Consider the following 25,370-nt stretch of genomic DNA (forward strand, 5'->3'; position numbering starts at 1 on the left):
TAAGCACATAGGAGGAAAATTTTTAGAAATGTTACATGCTATTTCTCTTTAGGCAGTAATTGATTTAGTCACAAAAGTTTTTGCGACAAAAATTGGACACAACTATTTTAAAAGCTCTCTCTAAATCATTAAATTCAGCCTGTGAAATTAAATGGTGTTTTTAGGAATATTCTGGTTCTTGAAATAATGGATCATTATGTACTTCCTCTTCTAATTATATATCACCAGATGGAACCTTGAAACTTTTAAGTTTTTCTTTGTTCAAACTAAAAGTCTTTGGTGGTTTTAGCATAGAAAGAGTTTTGCTATGCTATGGGTCAGAATATCTGATGGTAAATAGGAATACTGCACAATATTCTCGCTCTGAATGTTAGCGAGACCAAAGTAACAATCTATAACATGGGCTGTCGGTTCTCTCCAGATCATTGGTACTTCAAACGCATTCGACACTTTGTAGTTTTTAATTAAGCTTTAATTATGTTACACAAGTCTTAAAAAATATATAAGAGACCCATGGCTATCTTGATGTCCTACTTTAACTCCGAAAGATAGGTTGTAAGCTCTACATACAAGTGGGGTGAGAGTGCGTTTTGTGATTTAAAAGTTAGTTGCTCACACATATCTTAAAAACAGTTATCCTGATTTACACACTGCCTAGGCATTTTAGTTTGTTGGTAATTCACAATCAACACACTTAACTGCATTTTACGTATAATGCATTTTATGTATAAAATTGGATGAAGTATGTACATCTTTTCTGTACAACTGAGATATTTGTCCTGCGAAGACAAGATACACAGTAGCGGCGGGGGCCAATATTAATATCTCACTTATCTATATATTTTCAAGATACAATAGCTGGTTATTCAGGATTGGTGGATGATAAACACATTTTGTTTTTAACTTTGATTTTAAGATACCGAAATATATTGAAAATACCAAAAAATCTCCGTATTAGAAAATATGTGTTGACCAGTGTAATCACCCTTTTTGTCGGATAAAAAAACCATAACAACAAAATTAACAACGTCAAACTAAAAACCATAAACATATAATACAAGATATACTGACTGCTGCAATATAGTCGCATTCCCCCAGCGAGACAGAGAAAACTGACGCAAAGCAGTACCTGCATTTTTGTCTATTGGGCCAGGTTTATCGATTACGTGACCTTCTCGTTGGTCATTTAGGTCACGTGGTCGATAAACCTGGCAAATTAGAAGATGCAATGTCAGCTTTGCGTCAGTTTTCTCTGTCAGACTGAAGAAACGGGATGGTAATGCAACGATCAGTATATCTTGTATTATATATCTATGCTAAAAACGAACGATATGTTAGCCAAAGCCCTTTTTGGTGATGTCCACTATGGGAATATAAACGAATTTAATTAGGGCGTCATATTTCACAAATAAAAAAAATCACATGATATGGCATGTAATATTTTAATGAAGATAAAAGAAATGCATCAGATGTTAAAGAACGCAAGCAATTAGTATAACTCTTAACGATTTCATGCTATTGCTCTATTTTAAGAGGAAACCTTTTTAACCTTTTTTATAATATTTCTATTTTTCTAATAAAGCAATAAGTGATTTTGTTACATGTTTTTTAAATTAGAAATCATTTAATGCATATTGAGCAGGTAGATATTTTCGGTGAATTAACACACAAAATGTTAAAAATATATTTATTATTTAAAGGAATATATATATATATATATATATTAGAAATGCCAATACTCACTAAAGTAATTTATTCATAAATAACGTTTTAGAGAAGAGTTTTAAAAATACTGAAGCATGTGTACTGGCATTTGTGATAGTTGGAAACAAAGTTTGTGAAAAGTGCGCACCACGCGATGAGAAGTATGGGATTTTTTATTAAAACTGGTAAAATTGTATTTCTTTTTTTATTTTTGGTGCTAGATTTACCCTGCATGTAAATAAATCCAAAGCTAACTAATATAAAATTAACTTGGCGTGTGGTTCTTGCTGGTATAGAAACATACAAGCTGTTCATAGAGTAGTTCTTATGGATTATTTGTACATGTAAGCTATGTCTAGGCAACGTTCTTAGATTAAATATTTTTTTAATAACGTATATCTATAACACGTTTCAACAATGTCGTTTAAAATATAGCAAACTTCTATACTACACAGACTTCACTTATAAAAAATAAATAATTAAAAACAGTTTTTATATAAATATTTTTCAAAATAAATCACCGTAAATATTTTTTATAAAAATGTAGTCAGTATAGTTTATCGTCCCAATAATAAAATTATAAATTAACTCGTTAAACTTAACATCTGAAGAAGTTACAGTGTTGTGAAATATATCAGATATAAATACAAGAGAAATTCTTTAAAAATATAGTTTTGATATAAATGTCTGACTAAATATATTATTCAAACATTTGTTATGTATATTTATATTTTCTGTATGATCCTAATTCCTTATCAAATTTAAAGAACTTTAAATTTGATAAACATAGCAATTAATACTTTTTGTCGATATTTTATAATTACATCATTGTTTTACTGAAAATATGCATGGTTGTCGTGTATCAAAAGATATTATCAATCAATAATATTGTTTTTTGATCTCAAATCCCATCTTTCCTCACTCGGAGTACCCACTTCCCGTCAAAACAACTTTTAGCGATGATTGCTCATGTGGCAGAAAATCTCCAGGTTTGACGTATCTTCCTCTTCGTTTCTCCTTAAGGTTTCCTTGTAGCTTTCCGATGCTGCTGCTCTTCCTGATCTCAACTTTACTGTTTTTCGACGGTTGCAAAAGTGGAGAGGTGGCTCGAGGAGATTCGTCGTCACTGTCGAAGCTGTCCGATGGACTGACCGTCCGGTCTTTCTTTTTTAGACTTTGCTCGAGGCGTCTTAAGAACCTACAACATAATATTATGTTATAAATATTTATATATTTTGAAGTTAAACAATTATGACATTTTAATAGAAATCACACCGTAGTGTGATTATACTAGGGTGTGATTACACCACCAATTTGCCACTTGCAAGACTTCTTTGTTTATCTTACTCTTGTGACAGTAGCCACATTGTCAAGTAGCCGTATGGTTTTAAAATTAATATATTAAAAAAGTACCCCTTTGTAATATATCTGCAAAAAGTTTTAAGGATCTGGGTAATGTTGAGGATTTACTATAAAGCTCACTATTTCTAATATTTGCACGAACACTAAGCACTAACAATACTCATTCCTTTGTTGTGAACTTAATGGATAATATAAATGTTGAAATAATTTCTTAGGTTATATGCCAGATATACAATTCATCATCATTATCATCAACCTGTATGCGTCTACTGCTGAACATAGCTCTCCCTCAGCTCTTTCCATCTATAGTCTGCAACTATATATATATATATATATATATATATATATATATATATATATATATATATATATATATATATATATATATATATATATTGTTATGATGTATTGTTTGTTTGAATGATGAGCAATGAGTATTTTTAATAATATAGGGTTTTTATCGCGGTTCTCAAAGAATTAGTTTGTACGTACTTTTTTAAATTATCTTTATAATAACTATTATGAAACACACATATATATATATCTAACCTAGCCAATGTAAATTTAAAATAAACTATCTTTAAATTGATATTCTTATAAAACTAATTAAATTCTATAGACAATGTAAAATTTAAACAAACTATCTTCAAAATTGAAACTGTTATGACACTAACTAAATTATATTAACAAAATTTTGTACCTTTCTTTCACTGAATGCCTAAATGAACTGTTTTCCACTATATAGATTCTAATCACCACTGAATGTCTTCGTACTTCGGTTATCCTTGTTTTTGTGAAATTACTTTTTCCAATTATCAGCTTCTACCAATTTAAGATATATTTTTCTTCACCAGTATTTATAAACCACCAAGCAAACCAGCAAAACAGCATTTATATTTATTCTTCTTTTCAATATTCCAATATCCAATTATTATAAGTTGATTTATACTAATCTCCAATCATAATATAATTTTAATTTCTTCCAATATTCTTCTAATATACTTTTTTAATCTTCAATAATTATTTGTGTATAATTATAAATGTGCATAATTTTTAATCTTCATTTAACTCACTATATTAAACAATTGGACTATTTGTAACTGATTGACTGTCTTGAAAATTCTGAACAATTGACTTCACTAACTAAATGAGTCTATCTTCTACTAACTTTCATAATAAACTGAAAACTGGCCATCTTGAATCCAAATCACGGGTATTTATATCTTTTCAATCTTCCAGAACCATATGGTAAGAAATCATGTTCGATTTAGTTCTATTTCTTCTATATGGATGTTCTCGAAAAAAGTATCTATTCGATCCACCGACATAATCATTATTCCAGAATGTTCCAACATAAACAAAGGTCAAATTCTGCATTCTGGAGAATTCATTAATGTTCTATTGATAATTTTGTTGACATTTAGGCTTTTCAGATCAGCATAAACATTTAACTCATTAAATATATATAAATTAAACATTTTAAACTAACATTATTATTATAACCCCACTTTATATTCCCAATTATTTTCTAAAATGGAGAGTATGTATATCTGTCTATCACTCACATGTATAGTTGGTTGCCTATGCACATGGCTCACTTAAATATATTTACAACATTAAACTACAACTTTTTACAATTATTATATGCTAATTTCTTAAAAATGCCCTCACATAAATAATTTTTATTAAATTCTCTAGTATTTAACTTCTTATTAAAATAAGCAAATACTTGTTATATCTAAAATTATCTAGTATATAACTTATAAATTATTTTCTATAAACCCCAATCGTATCAATATATATATATATATATATATATATATATATATATATATATATATATATATATATATATATATATATATATATATATATATAGGCTAGTCTAATTGTAAAAAATTTATTTAATTTCTTCGTAAAAGTTTTTTGAATTAATTATGTTGGGAGAGTTTGGTAATTAAGTTATTAAAAAAATTTTCTTATCTATATCGGGAAAGAAACGAAAGGCAGAATTTACAAAACAGTCATCAATATTGACATACGTAGCAGAAAACAGACCTGACACAGAGAGGACAAAAAGGATGTTAGAAACAGCAGAGATGAAAACACTTAGAAAAATTGATGGTAAGACATTATGGGACAGAGCTAGAAGTACAGATATACGACGTATATGCAAGGTGGAGAACATCAAGCACTGGGTGAGAAATAGAAGAGTAGAATGGAACGTTCATATAAGCCGAATCACAACAAATAGAGTAGTAAAGACGACAAGAGACGGTTCCCCAATAGGAAGACAATCAGTAGGAAGACCACGAAAACGATGAAACGGCAACTTACTGGGGTCACATTAAAAAACAGACAAAGTCATGTGTGTATAAAGAGAAGAAGAAGAAGTTACTAAAAAAATTTTTTATCAATGGTTTTACGTTAATTACACCTGTCGTCGAAGACCTATATACCTGTTTTTGGGGAAGCTTAGGGTTGAACTCTTTGTGTCTACAAAATGTTAAATGAAATTAATTAACTACGGAAATTAAAATCACTGCAAAACAATCTAATATTCAAAAGCAACAAAATGCCTCAAAATCATATTTCTCAGCAACATCAAAAGTTCAGCTTCCGTCCAATTATTTTTTTAACGGACTGGATGGTAACAGACTCCACTATTGGTTTATCCCATTTGGAAATATAATTTAACCCAAAAATATTATATGGTAGTAGTATATATATGTATTATATAATAGTAGAAGATTTCATAAACAACAGTGGATACATTAAAGTTCAAGATGCAATTTTTTTAATCAGGGGGTTAATAACACCAGCACAGACGAGGATACACGTAAACTCATCACCAAGCATAAATACCCTCGTACATAGTACAAACTCATCACCGCCATAAAACTAGGGATTTTAAAATAGACCCCGAGAGATTGGTATACTCATCACTGGCCTAGAATTCCACAAAATTCTATTGACAGCTAAGTAAAACTATGCGAAAAGAAAAATTTCTCTTCATTTGCCGTCGTTCCTTTAACATGGATAGTTAATTGCTCGTTGATAAGATTTTGAGCCAACACGGACGAAAAATAATAGTTATCAATAATTTCAAATTTGAATTGCTAAACACTATAAAATCGAATTGCCTTTTGTAGACTTCTGCAACAAAATAGAGTAAGGCTAAATGTCATATAACTGGTGAGTAGATTTTCTACCGTTGTTTTAGTTGTTTCGCCATGGTGGCGGATTATTTTGATCAAACAGAAAAAAATCAGCTTAATTAAGTTCTTTAATTCAACTGTACAAGATGTTTCTTGTAGACAAGGCATAATATTACGTTGTTGCTTTAAGTAGATTATCCTTTCTGATATTACATTTTTAAATTTCTGAGTAAACTGTTAAGGTTACATTGTCACAGTTTTAAATTTAAGGTAGATCATCTTAAAACATTGAGTATTTTAAAAAGTATGCCAGATATTACGTTGATATTTGGATGTGACGCAAAACAATTTTGGGTTTTTTATTATGACAGTTTTATATCAGACACCATTTAATTAATAAAATTTGATTGTTGCTTAAATTTTTTTGATTTTAATTGCAATAAAAATAACAAAATTAATATTTACAAAACTGTTAAATACAAACCAGATGAGATAGTGAAAGAATGTAAGAAAACATTCAAGAAATACTGCATCGGTTGGAACAGAATGCAAATGATAAATGCTGAGATGTGTATATTTGCAGACGACATAGTATTAATTGCGGAAACTGCAGAAAAACTTAAATACAACTTAGAGAAATGGAACCTAGAAGCAAGCAAATACAACTTAAACGTAAACAAAGAGAAGACTCAAATAGTGAAAATATCAAGGAAACAAGGGACGGAAGATCAAATAGAAGTAATGATAGATCAACAAAAAATAATACAGACAAATTCATACAAATACTTAGGAACAGTAATCAACAACAAAGGAGACATCGAGGATGATCTTAACAACAGAATGGAAAACACTGGAAAACTATTCCAAGCACTAAATAGAGGATTCCTTAATAACAAAGAAATATCAACAAAGACCAAGATGACAATATACAAAACAATATATAGACCTACAGTGACATATGGAGCAGAAAATTGGATATTAAACAAAAGACATCAGAGCAGAATTCAGGCAGCAGGGATGAAATACCTCAGAAGAACGATAGGAGTAAAAAGAACTGATAGAATCAGAAATGCAGAAATAAGAGAAAGACTCAACATCAAACCGATACTCGAGTCATTCAAAGAGACAAAATTGGCATGGTTCGGACATCTAACCCGGATGGACAATAATAGACAAGTAAAAAAAGTGTGGGACGCCAAACCAATAGGGAAGAAAAGAAGAGGAAGACCCATTAAAGAATGGAACAGTGACATCTCGCAGATACTGCAGAGTAAGGGTAAGACTTGGCAGGAAGCAACACAGATGGCATCCAATAGGAAGGAATGGAGAAAGTTCATTAAGAGCTAGGACACCTCAGAAGACTGTCAAATATTGTAATTTAATGAATTGTATTTTAAACGGCCCAACACCGAAAGGTACAAATGGGTCTACTGATTAAGTAAAGTAAAGTAAATACAAACCAAAGTATGTATATAAAATACGTATGTTACTTATACATTATCCATTTGATATAAAAGTATGCCTAATGCGAATCGGTGTAATATTGAAGATGGTGGTCTATTAAAAACAATCTAAACTGTTGCCGAGAGGGGGGAATTTGGGCCTGTAGGACCCATCGCCGGCTCTGCGGACTTCTTCCTATCCTCGGAATTAGACCGGGTGTTGACCATCTTTGCTTGTCACTGATAAAATGGTTTAATACTTCTACTGGTATAAAATAACGGTTACCGTGACAAGTATTCGTTATAGGTAACAGTTCCAAGGAGCAGTTACAAAATAACGAATACTTGTCACGGTAACCGTTATTTTATACCAGTAGAAGTATTAAACCATTTTATCAGTGACAAGCAAAGATGGTCAACACCCGGTCTAATTCCGAGGACAGGAAGAAGTCCGCAGAGCCGGCGATGGGTCCTACAGGCCCAAATTCCCCCTCTCGGCAACATGGCGCCCCACGTTGGGCGCCATGTTGCCGAGAGGGGCGTTTGGGCCTGTAGGACCCATCGCCGGCTCTTCGGGCTTCTTCCTATCCCCGGAATTGGATCGGGTATTCACCATCTTTGGTTTGTCGCTGGTAGAAAGGTTAAATACTACCGCTGTTATAAATAACAGTTCCAGTGACAAATATCTGTTATAGGTAACGGTTCCAAGGAACAGTTACAAAGTAACAGAGCAAAAATGGAAAACAGATAGGTAAAAATGATCTACGTATTCCTTGACTTACGGAAGGAATAACTTAGTAAACAATTAAATTAAATGGTATAAAAATATAATGCAAAGAAAAAAATGTTTCTAAGTGTTTCTTGACTTACGGAAGAAACAACTTAGGACAGAAATATAGATAAATGAAATATGTAAATGTGAGAGTAAAATATGGAAATATTTCTAAGTGTTTCTTAACATACGGAAGAAACGACTTAGAGTGGAAAAATAAAATACTCAAAAATATAAAACGAGAAATGCAAAAATGAAACAGATTATAGAAATATGTCTAAGTGTTTCTTGACTTACGGAAGAAACAACTTAGAATAGAAAATAAACAAGAGAATCAAATATAGTAAAATAAATGCACAAATATTTATAAGTGTTTCTTGACTTACGGAAGAAACGACTTATAAAAGAAAATAAGAAAAATCAAATATAGAAAAGATGTGAAAATATTGCTAAGTGTTTCTTGACTTACGGAAGAAACAACTTAGCATAAAATAGAAAATGACAGAAACAAATGTATTAAGTATTTTCTTAACTTAAGAAAAATATCTTAGATAAAATATCGGAAATAATAATGCAACAATGATTATACAAATATTTCTAAGAGTTCTTTGACTTACCGGAAAGGAACGGCTTAGACAAACAATTAAAATAACAAGTCAAATATTCAGAGAAATATTTCTAAGAGTTCTTTGACTTACCGGAAAGAACTACTTAGACAAAGTACAAATCAAAATATAAAATAGAAAAAAGCAAGATAAATATTTCGAGCTTGCCTCTTCTACTGTAGACGTAGTCGGTGCTATTATTGTTCCTACTAAGTTATTGTTTTATTTCTGATTTCTTATATACCATTTTTATTTTAGCATTATTGTATATTCAGACCTTTTCAGGTTAGAATATTACTTTGATCTATATTTGTTCATATACTGATTGTTTGATATTTTAATTAGTTATTTTGATTGTTTATTTTTCTTGTATTTTGTGTCTAAGTTGTTCTTCCGTAAGTTAAGAACACTTAGAAATATTTATCTTGCTTTTTTCTATTTTATATTTTGATTTGTACTTTGTCTAAGTAGTTCTTTCCGGTAAGTCAAAGAACTCTTAGAAATATTTCTCTGAATATTTGACTTGTTATTTTAATTGTTTGTCTAAGCCGTTCCTTTCCGGTAAGTCAAAGAACTCTTAGAAATATTTGTATAATCATTGTTGCATTATTATTTCCGATATTTTATCTAAGATATTTTTCTTAAGTTAAGAAAATACTTAATACATTTGTTTCTGTCATTTTCTATTTTATGCTAAGTTGTTTCTTCCGTAAGTCAAGAAACACTTAGCAATATTTTCACATCTTTTCTATATTTGATTTTTCTTATTTTCTTTTATAAGTCGTTTCTTCCGTAAGTCAAGAAACACTTATAAATATTTGTGCATTTATTTTACTATATTTGATTCTCTTGTTTATTTTCTATTCTAAGTTGTTTCTTCCGTAAGTCAAGAAACACTTAGACATATTTCTATAATCTGTTTCATTTTTGCATTTCTCGTTTTATATTTTTGAGTATTTTATTTTTCCACTCTAAGTCGTTTCTTCCGTATGTTAAGAAACACTTAGAAATATTTCCATATTTTACTCTCACATTTACATATTTCATTTATCTATATTTCTGTCCTAAGTTGTTTCTTCCGTAAGTCAAGAAACACTTAGAAACATTTTTTTCTTTGCATTATATTTTTATACCATTTAATTTAATTGTTTACTAAGTTATTCCTTCCGTAAGTCAAGGAATACTTAGATCATTTTTACCTATCTGTTTTCCATTTTTGCTCTGTTACTTTGTAACTGTTCCTTGGAACCGTTACCTATAACAGATATTTGTCACTGGAACTGTTATTTATAACAGCGGTAGTATTTAACCTTTCTACCAGCGACAAACCAAAGATGGTGAATACCCGATCCAATTCCGGGGATAGGAAGAAGCCCGAAGAGCCGGCGATGGGTCCTACAGGCCCAAACGCCCCCTCTCGGCAACAAAACATGCCACATGCAACACCTTGTATACTCGAAACTAATTTTTGGTGATAGACCACTTAATTCTAGAAAACTTCGATATTTTTCTTACTTGACACAATTTCCATGTTTTGTGAACGGTGGTAGAGTGAAACATCCTGCATATTTAGAAGTTTATCTCTAAACAATATATGTCAATATTGTTCATTTAAGTTTGTTAAGAAATACTCTACATTTCTCTTGCTAGATATTTTTGATAAAAATTCAAAGTGCCAGGATTGGAAAACCATTTAGTATAAATAACTAATTTCTATGTAGAATTGCAATTGTACTCTTATAATAAGTTTTGCAATAATAGCTAAAGATTTAATTCAGTTCCATGTTTTAAGTTTTTGAGACATTTTAATTTTTTAATTTTTTTGCTGTTTCACAGAATAATGTTTCATCTAGTAGGCTTTGATCGTTTATAAAATACAGGAAGGTAATAAGTTGGGGACTATTTCCGATATAAACAGAAACTGCACATGCTCATCAATATTTTCATTATAAAGTTCACTATAGAAAACCTATGTAATTGAATTTTCAGATCTCAAGAGCGTTTAGATTGGCAGATACGTCTAATAGGCGACACCGTAAGAAACCCGATATTAATATCTATTTTAAAGCAATTGGCTTAAAATAATGTCTGATTGATTTCTTTAATAAATTACCACATTAACGAAAAGTGTAACAGGTAACAGGCAATCTTCTGCATTGGAAACCAGAGTATTGGGGCAAAAATACTGGTGATGAGTTTACCTATCTCCAAAGGATGCCGGTGATCAGTTTACTATATCTCGGAGGGTCTAATAATTTTATGGGGGATATAAAGTGATGAGTTCGTACACGTCCAGAGACGATTGCTCTCTCCAACATGTGTCCTACTATACCTCATGAAATACTAATTAACGAATTATAAAATATTGATTTGGTACCAGTTTCACCTAGACATTCTTTAAAGTTGGTGCCACTGTATTCGAATATAATCATATTTATAATCATATTTTATAACAGTTCTCGAAGATCAACGCCCAAATAATTAAAAATCTTTACTCAGCCTAGATAATGCAATTTGGCAACCAACACATACACTATCACAAGAACAAGTGTCAATTTCTCACGTTTTAAACACTACAACTCAAATAACGAAATATTTCTCAAGAATCTTAATTTCAAAAACGCACCGTTAACGATAGAATTTCACCTGACATTGACGCCTCTTTAGTACAATGTAAGACATTCCCTAAATTCGTCCAAAAATCCAGAAGACAAAAACTTTTTCAAAGAAAAGTAGTAGTAGCTCTGTACCACGGCTGCTAGATCCCACAAAAACGTTTATTGAAAATCATTTTCCATCTAACGTTTTTGAATATAAAAAAATAGATATGAAAATTTGACAGAAAGTAAGACAGAAGACAATTTACTTAACCTGCCTTTTACTACTAAATAACTGAATAATGTCCTAATGGAATTAAATAACACCAGCTCTGGGCCTAACGCCATAACAGTAATATTTTTAAAACATCTTCCCCTTTTCGTTAATACACTTCTCAACAATTGAAGTGGATATTATGAAAATGTTTATTTTATTTTTTGTTCATAAGGTCAAATAGAAAAATAGAGTGATATAAATAAAGATTTATTTTTACTTCGTATTTTCGTACAGATGAATCGAAAGAAAGAAATTCATTAAGAAAAAAAAAAATAGAAAATAAACAAAAATTGTAAAATTAACAACCTAAAATTTCTATTCCTGCTCATTTTCTAATATCCCGAAAAAAAAATTAATAGTGTCTGAGTCCACCACTGTGTCGCCTTAGTTACTCTAACTCTATTTGGAAGACCTCTTATTAAATGATTGATGAACTGCTGCGGTATATGTTTCCAAATCGCGTGTAATGTATAATATTAACTGATCTAAGGTTTGGGGCTGTTAAAAGAGCCTGTTTTGTTGCCTAGACATTTTGGCCCAAACATGTTCAATGCAATTCATATCAGGTGAACACAATGGCCACTCCATTCTTGTAATGCCATAAGCTTCTATACACTCGTTGACAATTCTCGCACGGTGAGGGCGAGCATTATCATCAATCAGAACAAATTGTTCGCCTATTGCACCAAAAAATGGAACAACTATTGGTACTATGACTCTGTCTTGATATCTTGTAGCAGTCATTGTCTCATTAATTAAGACCACTAAGTCCGTGCGACCGTCAAAACATATGCCTTCCCACACGCAAAGGGATCCACCTCCAAAAAGAGTGGCTGGAACTCTCAGATTTTCATAGTAACGCTGTCCTCTTTCCCTCCACACTAATATTCGGCCATCATTCGTATACAAACAAAATCTGGACTCATCAGTAAAGAGACAATCCTCCCAATTTTCGAAATTCCACTGATAGTGTTCCATCGCCCAGCGATATCTGTATGCACGCTGCTCCCAAGTTAGTCGTGGATGAGTAGCGCGCCGTCTTAGCTCTTGAATTGGATGCATGTAACCGTCTTCTGACAGTTTGACTGGAAATCGCTCTTCCAGTAGCATGCCTAAAGATACTCTTAATTCTGGAAGCCGTGAATGTTGGGTTTTTTCTTGCCGTCAGAACTACAAAACGTCTTGCTGACGAGTTGCAGATCGTTTTCATCTTCATCCATGCCTGTATGTTGCAGATCCAGTTGCTACATACCGATTCCATGCACGACTTATCACACTTTGCGACACATTTAGCCTCATAGCAACCTCTTGTTGAGTTATGTCTTGTTGGTTCCAACGAACTAATTGCTCGAGCTGCACTAGTTCTAAACGTCTTTGCGGCATAATGTTTTTGAGATAAATAGATTTCTTAACTTATTGACAACTGGTAAAGTCAATACAAGCCCTTTTATACGAATAATATATTCATGTTTGGAACAACATGTCTTTCTTTGTACGAGATAAGGGCCAATAAGAATAGGGAGAAAAAAACCGCATGCAAAAAATATTAGCAATAAAGATAGCATATAGAGTATAGTACAGGCAATTATTTTAAAAATGTTAATTTTAGGAATTTTAAAATTATCCACTTCAATTGTGGAGTAGTGTATATACCTAATTCAGATCATCAATTTAATTTGTCTGAAGAAAAAATTCCTAAAAGTTTGGTTAAAAGCCTTGTCCTTTTTTTAATCGCAAAATTTCAGTTTAGAATCTGACTCTCATAGGACAATCAGCCTAACATGCTCTACAAGCAACTTAATGGACAAAATGGTAAACCATAGACTAATTAGGATGATAAACACGAACGTTTCCATATAGAACAGTAAACTTCTTGTGGAAACCTTCCCAGATTGGTATCGAAGGTAATGTAAGTGCTCGCGATGCTATCGATAACGACGAATCAGAGGCCAAATATGGAAGTGTACCAAGTGATTTAAAAGCCTTTTTCAAAAATTAAGTGTTAAGTACGTGGAACCGGTAGTGGCAAAATTTGGTTTTAAAACTAAAACAGATAAAGAGTAGCATTTCACCGTGGCAACCAACAACAACTAGCAGAAGATCTCAAATAATCCTAACACGTCTCAGAATAGGCCACAGTAGGCATACACATGTATACCTACTCTCAAACGGCGAAGCTCCAAAGTGTTCAATTTATAACGTAGTAGACAGTATAGATCAGGGGTGGCCAACTTAATCGGACTCGAGATCTACTTTTCTAATTCTTTGCGATCTACCGACTAGGAATTTTTTAGGGATACTGACAAGCAATAAAACTTTTAATCCAGAATTTTAACGTTAAAAGTGAGCTTAATATCTCAGAGTCGCTCACTATATCTCAGAAAATCAATCACTGATTCTCTTCTTCTTCTTCTCCTTTTTATGAAGACATGACTCTGTCTGTTTTTCAATGTGACTCCAGTACGCTGTCGTTCCATCGTTTTCTTGGTCTTCCTACTGATCGTCTTCCTATTGGGGAACCGTCTCTTGCCATCTTTACTACCATTCGGCTTTTATGATCGTTTCATTCTACTCTTCTATTTTTTACCCAGTTCTTGATGTTCTCCACCTCGCATCTACGTCGTACATCTGTACTTCTAGCTCTGTCCCATAGTAACTTACTATCAATGTGTTAGGTCGTGTTTCTGCCGCGTATATCATTATTGGTCTGATGACTGTTTTGTAAATTCTGCCATTCGTTTCTTTCCCGATATTTTTATTTCTCCATATTGTTTCAATCAGGAAGCCTGCGGCTCTGTTTGCTCTATTCACTTGATCTTCCACTTCAGTTTTGAACTTTCCGTAGCTAGATAATGTGATGCCTAGATATTTAAACTCCATCACATTATCTGACTTTCCAAATTCAATTTACATCTTAGTAAATTTGCTGTTGTAACCATGCATTTTGTCTTTTTTGGGGAAATTAACATGTTAACTTTTCTGTTGGTTATATTAAATTGGTGCAGAATACGTTGTAAATCATCTTCACTTTGAGAGAGTAGTATTGCGTCGTCTGCATACCAGATTATTTTAAGTTATTTTCTTCCATTTGGCACCTATCCTTTTTTAGTTTTTACTTTTTTTATTATTTCATCCATAATTAAGTTGAACAATAGAGGACTCTCCCTGTTTTATCCCATTGCGAGCTTCAATAGAGTCGATTAGTTCTTCTTTCACTTTTACTTTTGTGTTGTTTTGGTAGATATTTTCGATCGTTTTGATTATTCCTAGAGGTATCTCTCTTGCTTACAATAAGTGAATACCGTCCTTTAATTTGACACCGACAAATGCCGTCTTAAGGTTGACGAAACATAGATATGCCGGTTTGTTGTATTCTATTGATTTCTCTTGCAATTGCCTCATTATAAATAGGTATTTCGTCGGTGCATGATCTTCCCGACATAAAACCTTGTTGTTCTTCTGCTAGTGTTATAATTTCATTCAGTTTATTTGTTACCTCTTTGGTAAAATAAAGAATTTGACCAAGGTAAAAATTTATACTTATGGCTTAACCATATAATCTTACCTTATTTGATGACTTATTGCTCGTAATCTACTAACTTTTTGATGACTGCCATAGTGAATTTTAGAAAAGTCTGGTGATGTAGCTAAAGGCAAGGATTCAACTTCTTGCAAGTCCTAAAAAACAAAAGTTAATATTAAAATATTTTTTGGTAATAGCACTTTTAATAACAGTGGTCTGCAACCAAATTCTCCTTCCAAATATTGTATCATAAATAAAAAGATATCTATGGCTAGGCTTACCATACCTCCCGGTTTAACCGGGATTGTCCCGGTTTTAGACATCGCATCGGTCTCGGAGTCCCGGCCGGTTTGTCATTTTGTCTCGGTTTGACAAAACTGTCGTAATTTTGAATTTTTATTAAGTGATTTCACACGAATGATTTTTTTCCTCCTGAATTCATATTTATTGATATGATAATAAATAAGATTATTCACGTTCGTATTATATAAACAATTCTAATAATGATGACTGCACATCTCTGTGTGTGTGTGTGTGTGTGTGTGTGTGTGTGTGTGTGTGTGTGTGTGTGTGTGTGTGTGTGTGTGTGTGAGTGTGTGTGTGTGAGAGAGAGAGATGGCATTAGACAAAAAATCTTTTTGCCACAGAAAATTGTTATAAGGATGTTTAAATTTTTATTTTAGAATCGTTTATAAACTTAATTGCACATCTGATTGATAAGATATTTTAATAGGGTTCCCACAGAAGACGTGCTTAATTCTCGAAATCATCAAAATGACCAATTCAGCAATTCACCGTATTACATTACACAATATTTTAGTGAGTCGTTAACGAATATAAACATTAAAAAATCAAGAATTGATGAATTAAAAAAAAAACAGATCTCATTTTACCCTAATCACTTGCAGTGCGATTACTTTTCGTTTTTTTGTGAATTGTGGTAAAATACGAAAACACTTTGTGTTTTATTTAATTTCTGTGTTTGATTTAAAATGCCAAAAAGAAATTGCAAATTCACAAGCGATTTTGAAAAAGATTATCCTTTTATAAAAAAGTTTGTAGTAACAATAGCAGGGTGAAATGCCAGCAATGTTTTTAAGAATTTTCAATTGCACACGGTGGGCGAGCAGATATTAAAGATCACTTAAAGTGTTCAAAACACAAGACTGGTGTAACGGCGATTGCAAGTACTTCTTCTATCAATTTTTTTTTTAAATGATGATCCCATTCAAAACATCTGATTGTACGTCGAAATTGATTTCAAAATTTTTTGAATCAAAATTTGGGGTTGCGAGAACCAAATGTGAAGCGATCATATTAAATGTGTTGGCACCTTTGTCTTTGTCAGAGTTACACACCGACTTACAGAAGGTTTTTTTCGTAAGTGTTACTAACGACACCCGATACCTCAAATAAAAAGCACATCAAACTGGCACCGATTATTGTTAGATACTTTTTACCATTAGAAGGTGTACATGTGAAACTATTGAATTTTGAGTCCGCTCAAGGTGAGACATCGGAAATATTGACTCAAAATATAATTTCAACATTACGTCGTTATGACATTACAAAAAAAGTGGCTGCATTTTCTGGCGACAATTGTAATACAAATTTTGGAGTTGTTAAGAGGACAAAATAATGTTTACAGAAGACTTAAACAAGAACTCGGTGTAGATATTGTAGGAATTGGATGTGGCGCACATATTGTACACAATGCACTTCGAAATGCCGTGGATGGTTTACCAATCGAAATTGAAGCAGTAGTTGTCAAAATATATAAACATTTTCATATCTACGCAGTTCGAGTAACTCAGTTGAAGGAATTCTGTAAATGTGTAAATTTGAAATATAAAAACCTAATCCAACATGGAAGCACCAGATTTCTTTCTCTTTTGCCGGCAATTGAGAAAATTCTAAATATATTCGAAGGACTAAAAGCATATTTTTTTCCCAAGATAATTGTCCACGTGCAATGCGAGATTTTTTTGAAAGTGAAACGGGCGAGTTATATTTTTGGTTTGTGCATGGACAATTAAACGATTTTACCAAGACTGTACTACTCATGGAAAAAGTGAAGCATGTGCGACTGACATTATTTTGGAATTAAGAAGATTGAAATCTAATGTTCAAGAACGCATGGACAGCAATTTTGTACCACAAAGAGCGAAACAATTATTATTAAAGAATCTTGGTAGTAGCCAGGATATTCATAAATTTCAAACAGAAGTAACTGAGTTTTACCGACGATGCATTTCATACATTGAATTGTGGGAAGACAGTTTTGGAGGAGCCGACATTTTCGAATGGATTGGACTGAATCACGTATTGAAATGGGACGAATTCGAAGGATCTGCTGAGATTATAAACAAAATAAACGGTTCGGACGATCGACAAAATATTAATACTGACAACCTTTTTGACGAGCTGTCACTTACGAAAGTTTTTATAGCATCAAATAATGATGAATGGAATTCCACGACGATACAAATTGATTATGTTGACAAATGGGTTCTACTATTTAAACATTTTCATGAACAACATAGCGATACACCCAACCTGGTAAAAATGGTGCAATATATTTTGTGCTTACCAGGCACCTCCGCTCCTTAGAGCGTGTCTTCTCGATAATGAAACATATTTGGTCGGACGATAGAAGCCGTATATTGGAGTCTACCGTAAAAGCATTACTATACTGTAAATTAAACTTTAATATGACATGTAACGATTTTTTCGAAAAAATAAAAAAATAAACATTTTATTAAAAAAAGTACATACAAGCGAGAAGTATGAATGGTACAAAAAATAGGTATTTTAATCGTTTTTTTTTATACTTTACCATATCCACCATTTACTGTCCCGGTTAAGAGTTTCATAATTATGGTAAACCTATTATGGCAATATGGGCTTTTCGATTGTAGTCACTTGAATAGTGAATTTCAAGAAAAAATATATCCACTCTATTCTTCCTTATGGTGCCGAGGCTAGGACTACTAATGCTGACTAACTGAGGAAGTTGGAAGCTTGTATGATGTGGCTTTTTAGAATAATTTTAAATTTTAAAATGAATTTAAAATAATTTTAAATACCCTAAACTGCTCATATTATAAACCGATTAGAGTTACACAGAATGAGAATAGACAGAGAATCTTTGATCGCCATTAAAATGAGACAGACATAATATTTAGGGCATATACTTAGAAATAAGAAGTACTAGTTGTTGCTGCTCATTAGCCGTTTTGCGTCCACTGCTGAACATGATCCTCCCGTAAATAATTTCATTCCATCCGATATTACGCAGCCTGAATCTAGTCTTCTGATTGTCGGAGGACGTCATCGATTACGATATGCATCGTGTCTAGGTCTACATTCTAAAATTTTCTTGGTAAACCTTTCATCTCTGACTCTGGCAACATGTACTACCCAGTTTAATTTAAGCTTTGTAATTCTTTTACCTGCTTCTGAAACACCAGTTTTTCACCTAACTATTTGATTTAAAACTCTTGATATTCAAGACCTGTACACTGGTCTCGCTGCAACTTGTATCTTATTGATTACTTTTCTGGCAAGGGTCAATGTTTGAGCTTCATACTTTAGAACTGGAAGTACACATTGATCAAAGACCTTTCTTTTCAGTTACATGGGAATATCTGATCTAACAACTTCCCTCAGTTTTCTGTAAGCTGCCCATGTTAGTCCTATTCTCCTGTTTAACTTTGTTGTTTGATTGTCCCTTCCTAATTTAATCTCATGGTTCAGATACTTATGAGTATAAACTTCAATTTGCGTACCATTAGTACATTTGACCATTACAAGGGTGGTCATGTATCTTGTTTTGGGAAAGTTAATTTTAAGGCCAACTCGTGTACAAGAGCTCTAAAGGTCTTGAAGAAGTTAACAGGCATGATCTAACTGGTCAGTACTAAAGATTATGTCGTTTGCAAGCCTTAAGTTATTCAGATACTCCCCACTTATGTTGTCTGTAATATTTTCCCAATTATTGTTGTTATCTGGTAGCTGAGTCTATACATTGACGTAACTTCTATTTTTTCTTTTTGATGATGTTTATGGTTTCAGTTCATTTATTCGTTTGGCTTAATATATACTCATATCTTTTGTTAATGGCTGTTTCTTCTTCTTCTTCTTTAGATGCAAATCCACTAATGGATGTTAGCGATCACATTTTCCATTAATTCTCTATTTCTTGCAATATGTATCAGAGATTGTATGTCGTTAATCCCTGTCCATTGCCTTATGTTTCGGAGCCAGGACATTTTCTTGCGTCCCATTCCTCTGTTGCCTTCAATTTTACCCTCGATTATAAGTTGAAGGAACTGGTATATTTCATTTCGCATGATGTGACCTAGATACGCCGTTTTCCTTTTCTTGATGGTTTCGAAAAGTTGGCATTCTTGGTTTATTCTTTTAAGGACATCTATATTTGTGATTTTCGCTGTCCATGGTATTTTTAGGATACGGCGATAGAGCCACATTTCGAAAGCTTCTAATCTGTTTATATCCCTCGTTTTGAGTGTCCAGCCCTCTACGCCATATAGCAGCACTGACCACACGTAGCACTTAGTAAACCTTAGTCTCAGTTGAAGATCGAACTCTGAACAAGTCAGTACCTTCTTGAATTTTACGAAAGCTTGTCGAGCTTGCTCAATGCGACATTTTACTTCCCTGTCCGATGCCCAGTCTTCAAAAAGCCACGATCCCAGGTATTTAAATTTACTCACTCTTTCAATGGACTTAGTATTCAGTGTTATGGTGGAGTTTTCAAGTGCATCCAAGTTTCTGGAGATGATCATAAATTAATGATTATAAAATGGCTGTTTAGAAATCTCAAAGGACTGTAGGCTTCAATACGCGTGGTAACATTTAGAGACAACCACCGAAAACAATATAAGCGACTATTAAAAATAAACTAAGTGATAGAGACATCCAAACGCCCATTAAAAATTATTTCATTTTAATAAAATTTGGTATAAATACCTACAGGCTTATCCTGGCTAATAGGTTAGGTTTTCGTTTTTTATCCATTTTGTTTTCTAAATTTGCTAACCACAAAAATTGTAATTTTTAGTTTAATACCGATTAAAGTTTAAGTCCTTTACAATGACTATGCCTACCCCAATGTTATCAGGTATGGCGTCAAGAAGGCCGTACATGAAGACAGAGGTACACATGGCGGCGCTGAAGAATAAGACAGTCAAGATCGTCGCCTAAGGTTAATTGTCAAGTCTATTGTAAATCAATTGTTTGCAAAACATGGCAGACTAACTTATTTTAATGTAATGTTGTAATTATGAAACTAATGTGTTAGTTGTAAAATGTAAACGTATTGTAATGTTGTAAAAATTAAATCACCTTTAGACAAATGTATCTGATTTTGTAAAGATTGCAAAAATAAATTAAATTATTTGTAAATTGATGGTCTCTTGATAATACAGAATTGTAACATAGAGAGGATAGAATACGTTTGTTAGTTGCAACTCCATTGATAGCCACGTCTGTTTAAGACCTTCTCTCAATTCTAAATAAATGTCTCAAATGTAAATAAATGTAACGTAAAATAATAACAGATAAAACAGGCATAAATCACCCGAAAATTTTATCACAAGTTAAATTAAACTTTGAATGTTAAAAAAATCTATCGTATCAAAAAACCATTTGTGGAACAAAATTGTGCGGCTTCAATAAAATACATCAAGTGTTAAAAGTGTAGCACACTAACCTGGGATATTTCTTCTGCCGGTTTGGAGCATTTCTCTCCTAACCATGCCACAGGTGATGACCATCGGATAGTATCTGGACTTGGACTTGAAGAGGAAAGCCTTACTTCTTTAGTGGTCGAAGTAATACTATCAGAACTAGAAGACGAACTAACTACCTGAGAACGATTTATTCTACGTTTTGGACTTAACTTTCTAGGCGGAGGGACTTTATATAAGTCCTTATTAGGTATATCTAAGTGACTATATAAAGTGAATTGGGAATGTTTTGTAGGACTAGGCGTTTTGCAATTGCGCAGAACTTTCTTTTCTCTCTTCCTGCCGGGTTTCTTGTGGTGCGTACAGGTAGTAATGTTTACTTTGTCCGAACTAGGAAAATCGTATAAGCCATCGGAGTCAGTGAATGGTAGTAAGTCTTTATGTCTCCCGTAAAATTGGGGTGAAAATCGGCTTAAGCCAGACGTACGATCGCTTAAAGGACTCTCGCTTCTGGAACTCATCGGGCTAAGGTGTTTTTCACATCCCGGTGATTCGCATTGCACTATTATTGACGGTAATTGTAGGGAATTCTTGCTAGAAGATAAAGGCGGTAGCAGTCTGTCAACATTTTCTTCTAAGCTAAGACATTTAGCCACTCTTGGAACAGGTGCTATGGGTAAATCAAGCAAAGTCTTACATGTTTCTCCTTCTGTAACCATAAACACCTCTAACTCTTTGGCGCTTTTAAGATCACCATCATCTATCTTTTCGTCTATGTGGTCCGTTCCTATCCCTTCATCGTTGGACTCTACCAACGGATCATCCGATAAAGTCTCAGAATCAGATCTTCCACGTCGTTCATCGGAGTTCCCTTGTTGCGAAGAGTTAGAAGAACCAGGATTTAGTTTTAAGACCGGTGTTAGCGATTGCCGTCTGTGAAACCCACCAGGCCCTTGATCATCCATTTCTGTAGGACACAAGGGATTGTTTGAGCTACATCTTGAAGGACCAGGACTGGCCATAGAGCTGTATCCAGAGCTACTTAAATTACTTTCTGAAGCAGTGTGCTCCCCTCTTGGATTCATTGAAAAAGGACTTAAGTATGTCATCCCCCCAGAAGGACCTTCCAAACCAGCAGATGACTTTACAGCTGGTGAAATAGATTCTGTATCAGATTCTATCTCGCTCATGTTACACGTAATAGTAATCATTGGTGGAGCACAGGGCAGATCCAACGATGTAGGCTTGTCAAAATCCTTCAGCATTTTTCGGGACTGTTTGGGAGAGGGAAATTGAAAACAAGAAGTATTCGGAATAGAAGCTCTATGGGGGGGAGGGGATCCGGGAAAAGTTGGTGAGGGCAATTTGGGAATAGTTGGTGATGGTGTTTGAACGGTTAAGGTTGGGATCACTAAAGGTGGAGGATCAATGGTAATGGTAATTGCTGGTTTGCTTCTTTCTTGCGATTGGCCAATTGGAGGAGGTCGATTCTAAAAAATAAAAAAGAAAACGGTTTAAATTTTACTTTTGCAAAGATGATCATAAAAAATAATAATAGTGAACAAAAAAAATTAAATAATTAAAAAAAATGTGATAAGTGGGATAAGGAAAATTAAGTAAAGGAAATTATGAAATTATGATATGATAAATAAGTAAAATCGGTGTATCGGCGAATAAGCCTTAAAGAACTCGGAGTCATATAACTCCAAGGAAAAAAGGTGATCGTACCTTTTCACTTAATGTAATTTAATCAAACTTATAGAAAAACAATAAGGGTATTCATAAAAAATTTAGGTAGAAATCTATATTTGATTTATACCAAGAACCAATCCCAAAGGTGTTCTATATGCGCAAAAGAAACGGAGGATTATTGAGCTAGCATAAAGGTACGGTACAATAAAAAAAGTGATGGAACAAGAAAAAATTTTTTTCCAACTATTTTATAATTTAGTAGTTTGACTTAAACTAATTTATTACTCTTGTATTTAAATTCAATAATTACTAAAGATAATTAAGAACCGAGTGAGTAAAAAAATAATATAAATTTTATAAAATATAACGTGTAAGAGTTCTAGCAGGCTTACCTTTGATCTATATAAATTTGATTGTTGTAGAGCTGCAGCTTCTTCTAGAATAAGCCCGTCTTCAGCCTGGGGATCGATCGGAATATCGGGGCAGTGAATTTCGTCGTCATCAAAATCGGTGCTGATAGAAATATTCGGTATTTCTACTGATATCCTGTCATCACTTAGCTCAGCGTCGTCCATTGAGGATGATGCATTGCTACGTCTAGTAAGTATCGGTGTCAATGCTGGAGATGGCATGGGAGAGGGTAGCGGGGTAGGCAATTCCCTAATAGGCGAAAGGCACTTATTGATTGTGCTTGGTATTTCCAATAAGATAGTTGGTGGATGCAACAAATTACTGCCGCTATTGGACGATTTATGTGCGCTTAACGGATCAAGCACGGGTACTTCAATTGTACCTTGTCCAGCGTGACGCTGAAAGATTGGGCTCTCGGGCGCTCCACTGGAAAAGGAAACTGGTGTGTGGATAGAAGAAGTGGATGAGTCGTCGTCCCCAACAATGTCGTCTTGCGGACTGGAAGCTGTCGGCGTAGTTGAAGGCGTGATCTTTAAAGAAGATGGGTAGTTTGCCGCTGCAGAACTAGCAGAAAAGTTTCGGAACATCGCTAGGATAGAATCAGCGCTAGCGGGCTTTTGTCGTCCATTCGGCAGCCGGTTGTGTCTCCTGTTGATCAGCAAATCTGAAATACTTGTACTCAAAGCACTGGGAATAGCTAGATCTGAGCTGGTGAACGAGTCACTACCTTGGTTACTGGATGTGCTGTTTGGAGACCTGGCGTCCACGCTAGGAGACGGCGGGGTACTGGAAGGTCTTGCAAACATACATCCCAAGCGATTGGTTTGCATAATACCAAGTTCAACTTCGCTACCAGAGCTCATCTCTGCTGAAACCTTATTAAGAAGCCTTGCAAATGTGACTTTTTTCTCCAGCTTGGGATCAATAAGGGCTGCTTGGGCACTGGACCCTCCAAACTTTGTTTCTGTTTCTTTTCCGGTTTCGCCCTTGATATCAATGTCTGGTTTCATTTCACTCAACTGAATTAGCTCCCCCAAACTTACTTTTTTCGTGTTCGGTTTGGGGGAGACTAATTGTTGAAGAATTTGTCTCTTATCAGCTATGTTTTTCTTAGTTGGGGTTGAATTATTTCTCTTCTTTTTAGGTGAAGGAGTGCCTAAAGAAGTGTTAAAATAAATTTTAAAATAAAGTTTAAAGTAATAAAAAAAATTGAAATTTGTCGCTTACAATTTGTACAAATATTATACACATAGAGTTAATTAAAATACACTGTTAAGAATGCCAAAAAGTTCAAGATGAAATATAATAAACACACAATTTTCACCCAATATAAACCCTGAAGCAAATTAATAAAAACATAATTTTTCGTATAGTCAAGAACTTTACGTAAGTATATCAAATAGAATAAATTCGATAATAAACTATTAGGTAATTTTTTTTACTCGTAGACTGCAAAATTGGATATATGTATTTGTGATTTTATTATATATACGGATTCAAGTACTTACAGCTCTGATATTGAAAATTTACGAAAATTGGGTTATATTGCAACAATCCTAATGAATAAATATTAAGACAAAGGTCAGAAGCTATTCCTAGATAACTGGTACACAAGTCCAGAACTGTTTGATTGGTTATACAATAGAAACACTGAAGCTTGTGGCACGGTAAAGGCGAGTAGGGGAAATATGACTGTATTGTCTGAAAAATTGGCTAAAGATAAATTAACTTTCAAAAACGATGGCAAAATGTTAGCTATGAAGTGGAAAGACAAAAGAGAGTTATGGATGCTAACTACTCTACACGAAGTTGATATGGAAAAAATAGAAAAAAAAATGCACAAATACTGGACGTACAAAAATGAAACCAACTTGTATTGTAGACTATAATAAATATATGGCCGGAATGGATAAAAGTGATATGCTATTGTGTTTAATTGAACGTGTGCGGAAAATGACAAACTGGGATAAAATTTTTTTTTTTTTCTAATTTATGGGTATGTCTCTTCTAAAATCTTACTATTTGTACAAATTTCTAAATAATAAAAACAATTAGAAGCAGATTTTCAAATCAAACTAATTTTCCAGAGTTTAGAAAAATACAGGGGTGGTTCTAG

General features: G+C 33.3%; 1 protein-coding gene across 1 annotated transcript in view; it reads right to left on the reverse strand.

The window, feature by feature from the left end:
• Nucleotides 1-2,526: 2,526 nt before the first annotated feature.
• Nucleotides 2,527-25,370, reverse strand: part of LOC140432302 (uncharacterized) — an 803,181-nt gene continuing 780,337 nt past the window's right edge. Inside the window, exons 18-21 of the mRNA XM_072520128.1 lie at nt 23,236-24,410; nt 21,175-22,641; nt 15,483-15,595; nt 2,527-2,902 (exon numbers count right to left, since the gene is read on the reverse strand). Coding sequence (XP_072376229.1) covers nt 2,623-2,902; nt 15,483-15,595; nt 21,175-22,641; nt 23,236-24,410 — 3,035 coding nt within the window. The 3' untranslated portion in view covers nt 2,527-2,622. The remainder of the gene's footprint in view (nt 2,903-15,482; nt 15,596-21,174; nt 22,642-23,235; nt 24,411-25,370) is intronic.

This window comes from Diabrotica undecimpunctata, chromosome 1, assembly GCF_040954645.1.
Source record: "Diabrotica undecimpunctata isolate CICGRU chromosome 1, icDiaUnde3, whole genome shotgun sequence".
Classification (NCBI taxonomy): domain Eukaryota; kingdom Metazoa; phylum Arthropoda; class Insecta; order Coleoptera; family Chrysomelidae; genus Diabrotica; species Diabrotica undecimpunctata.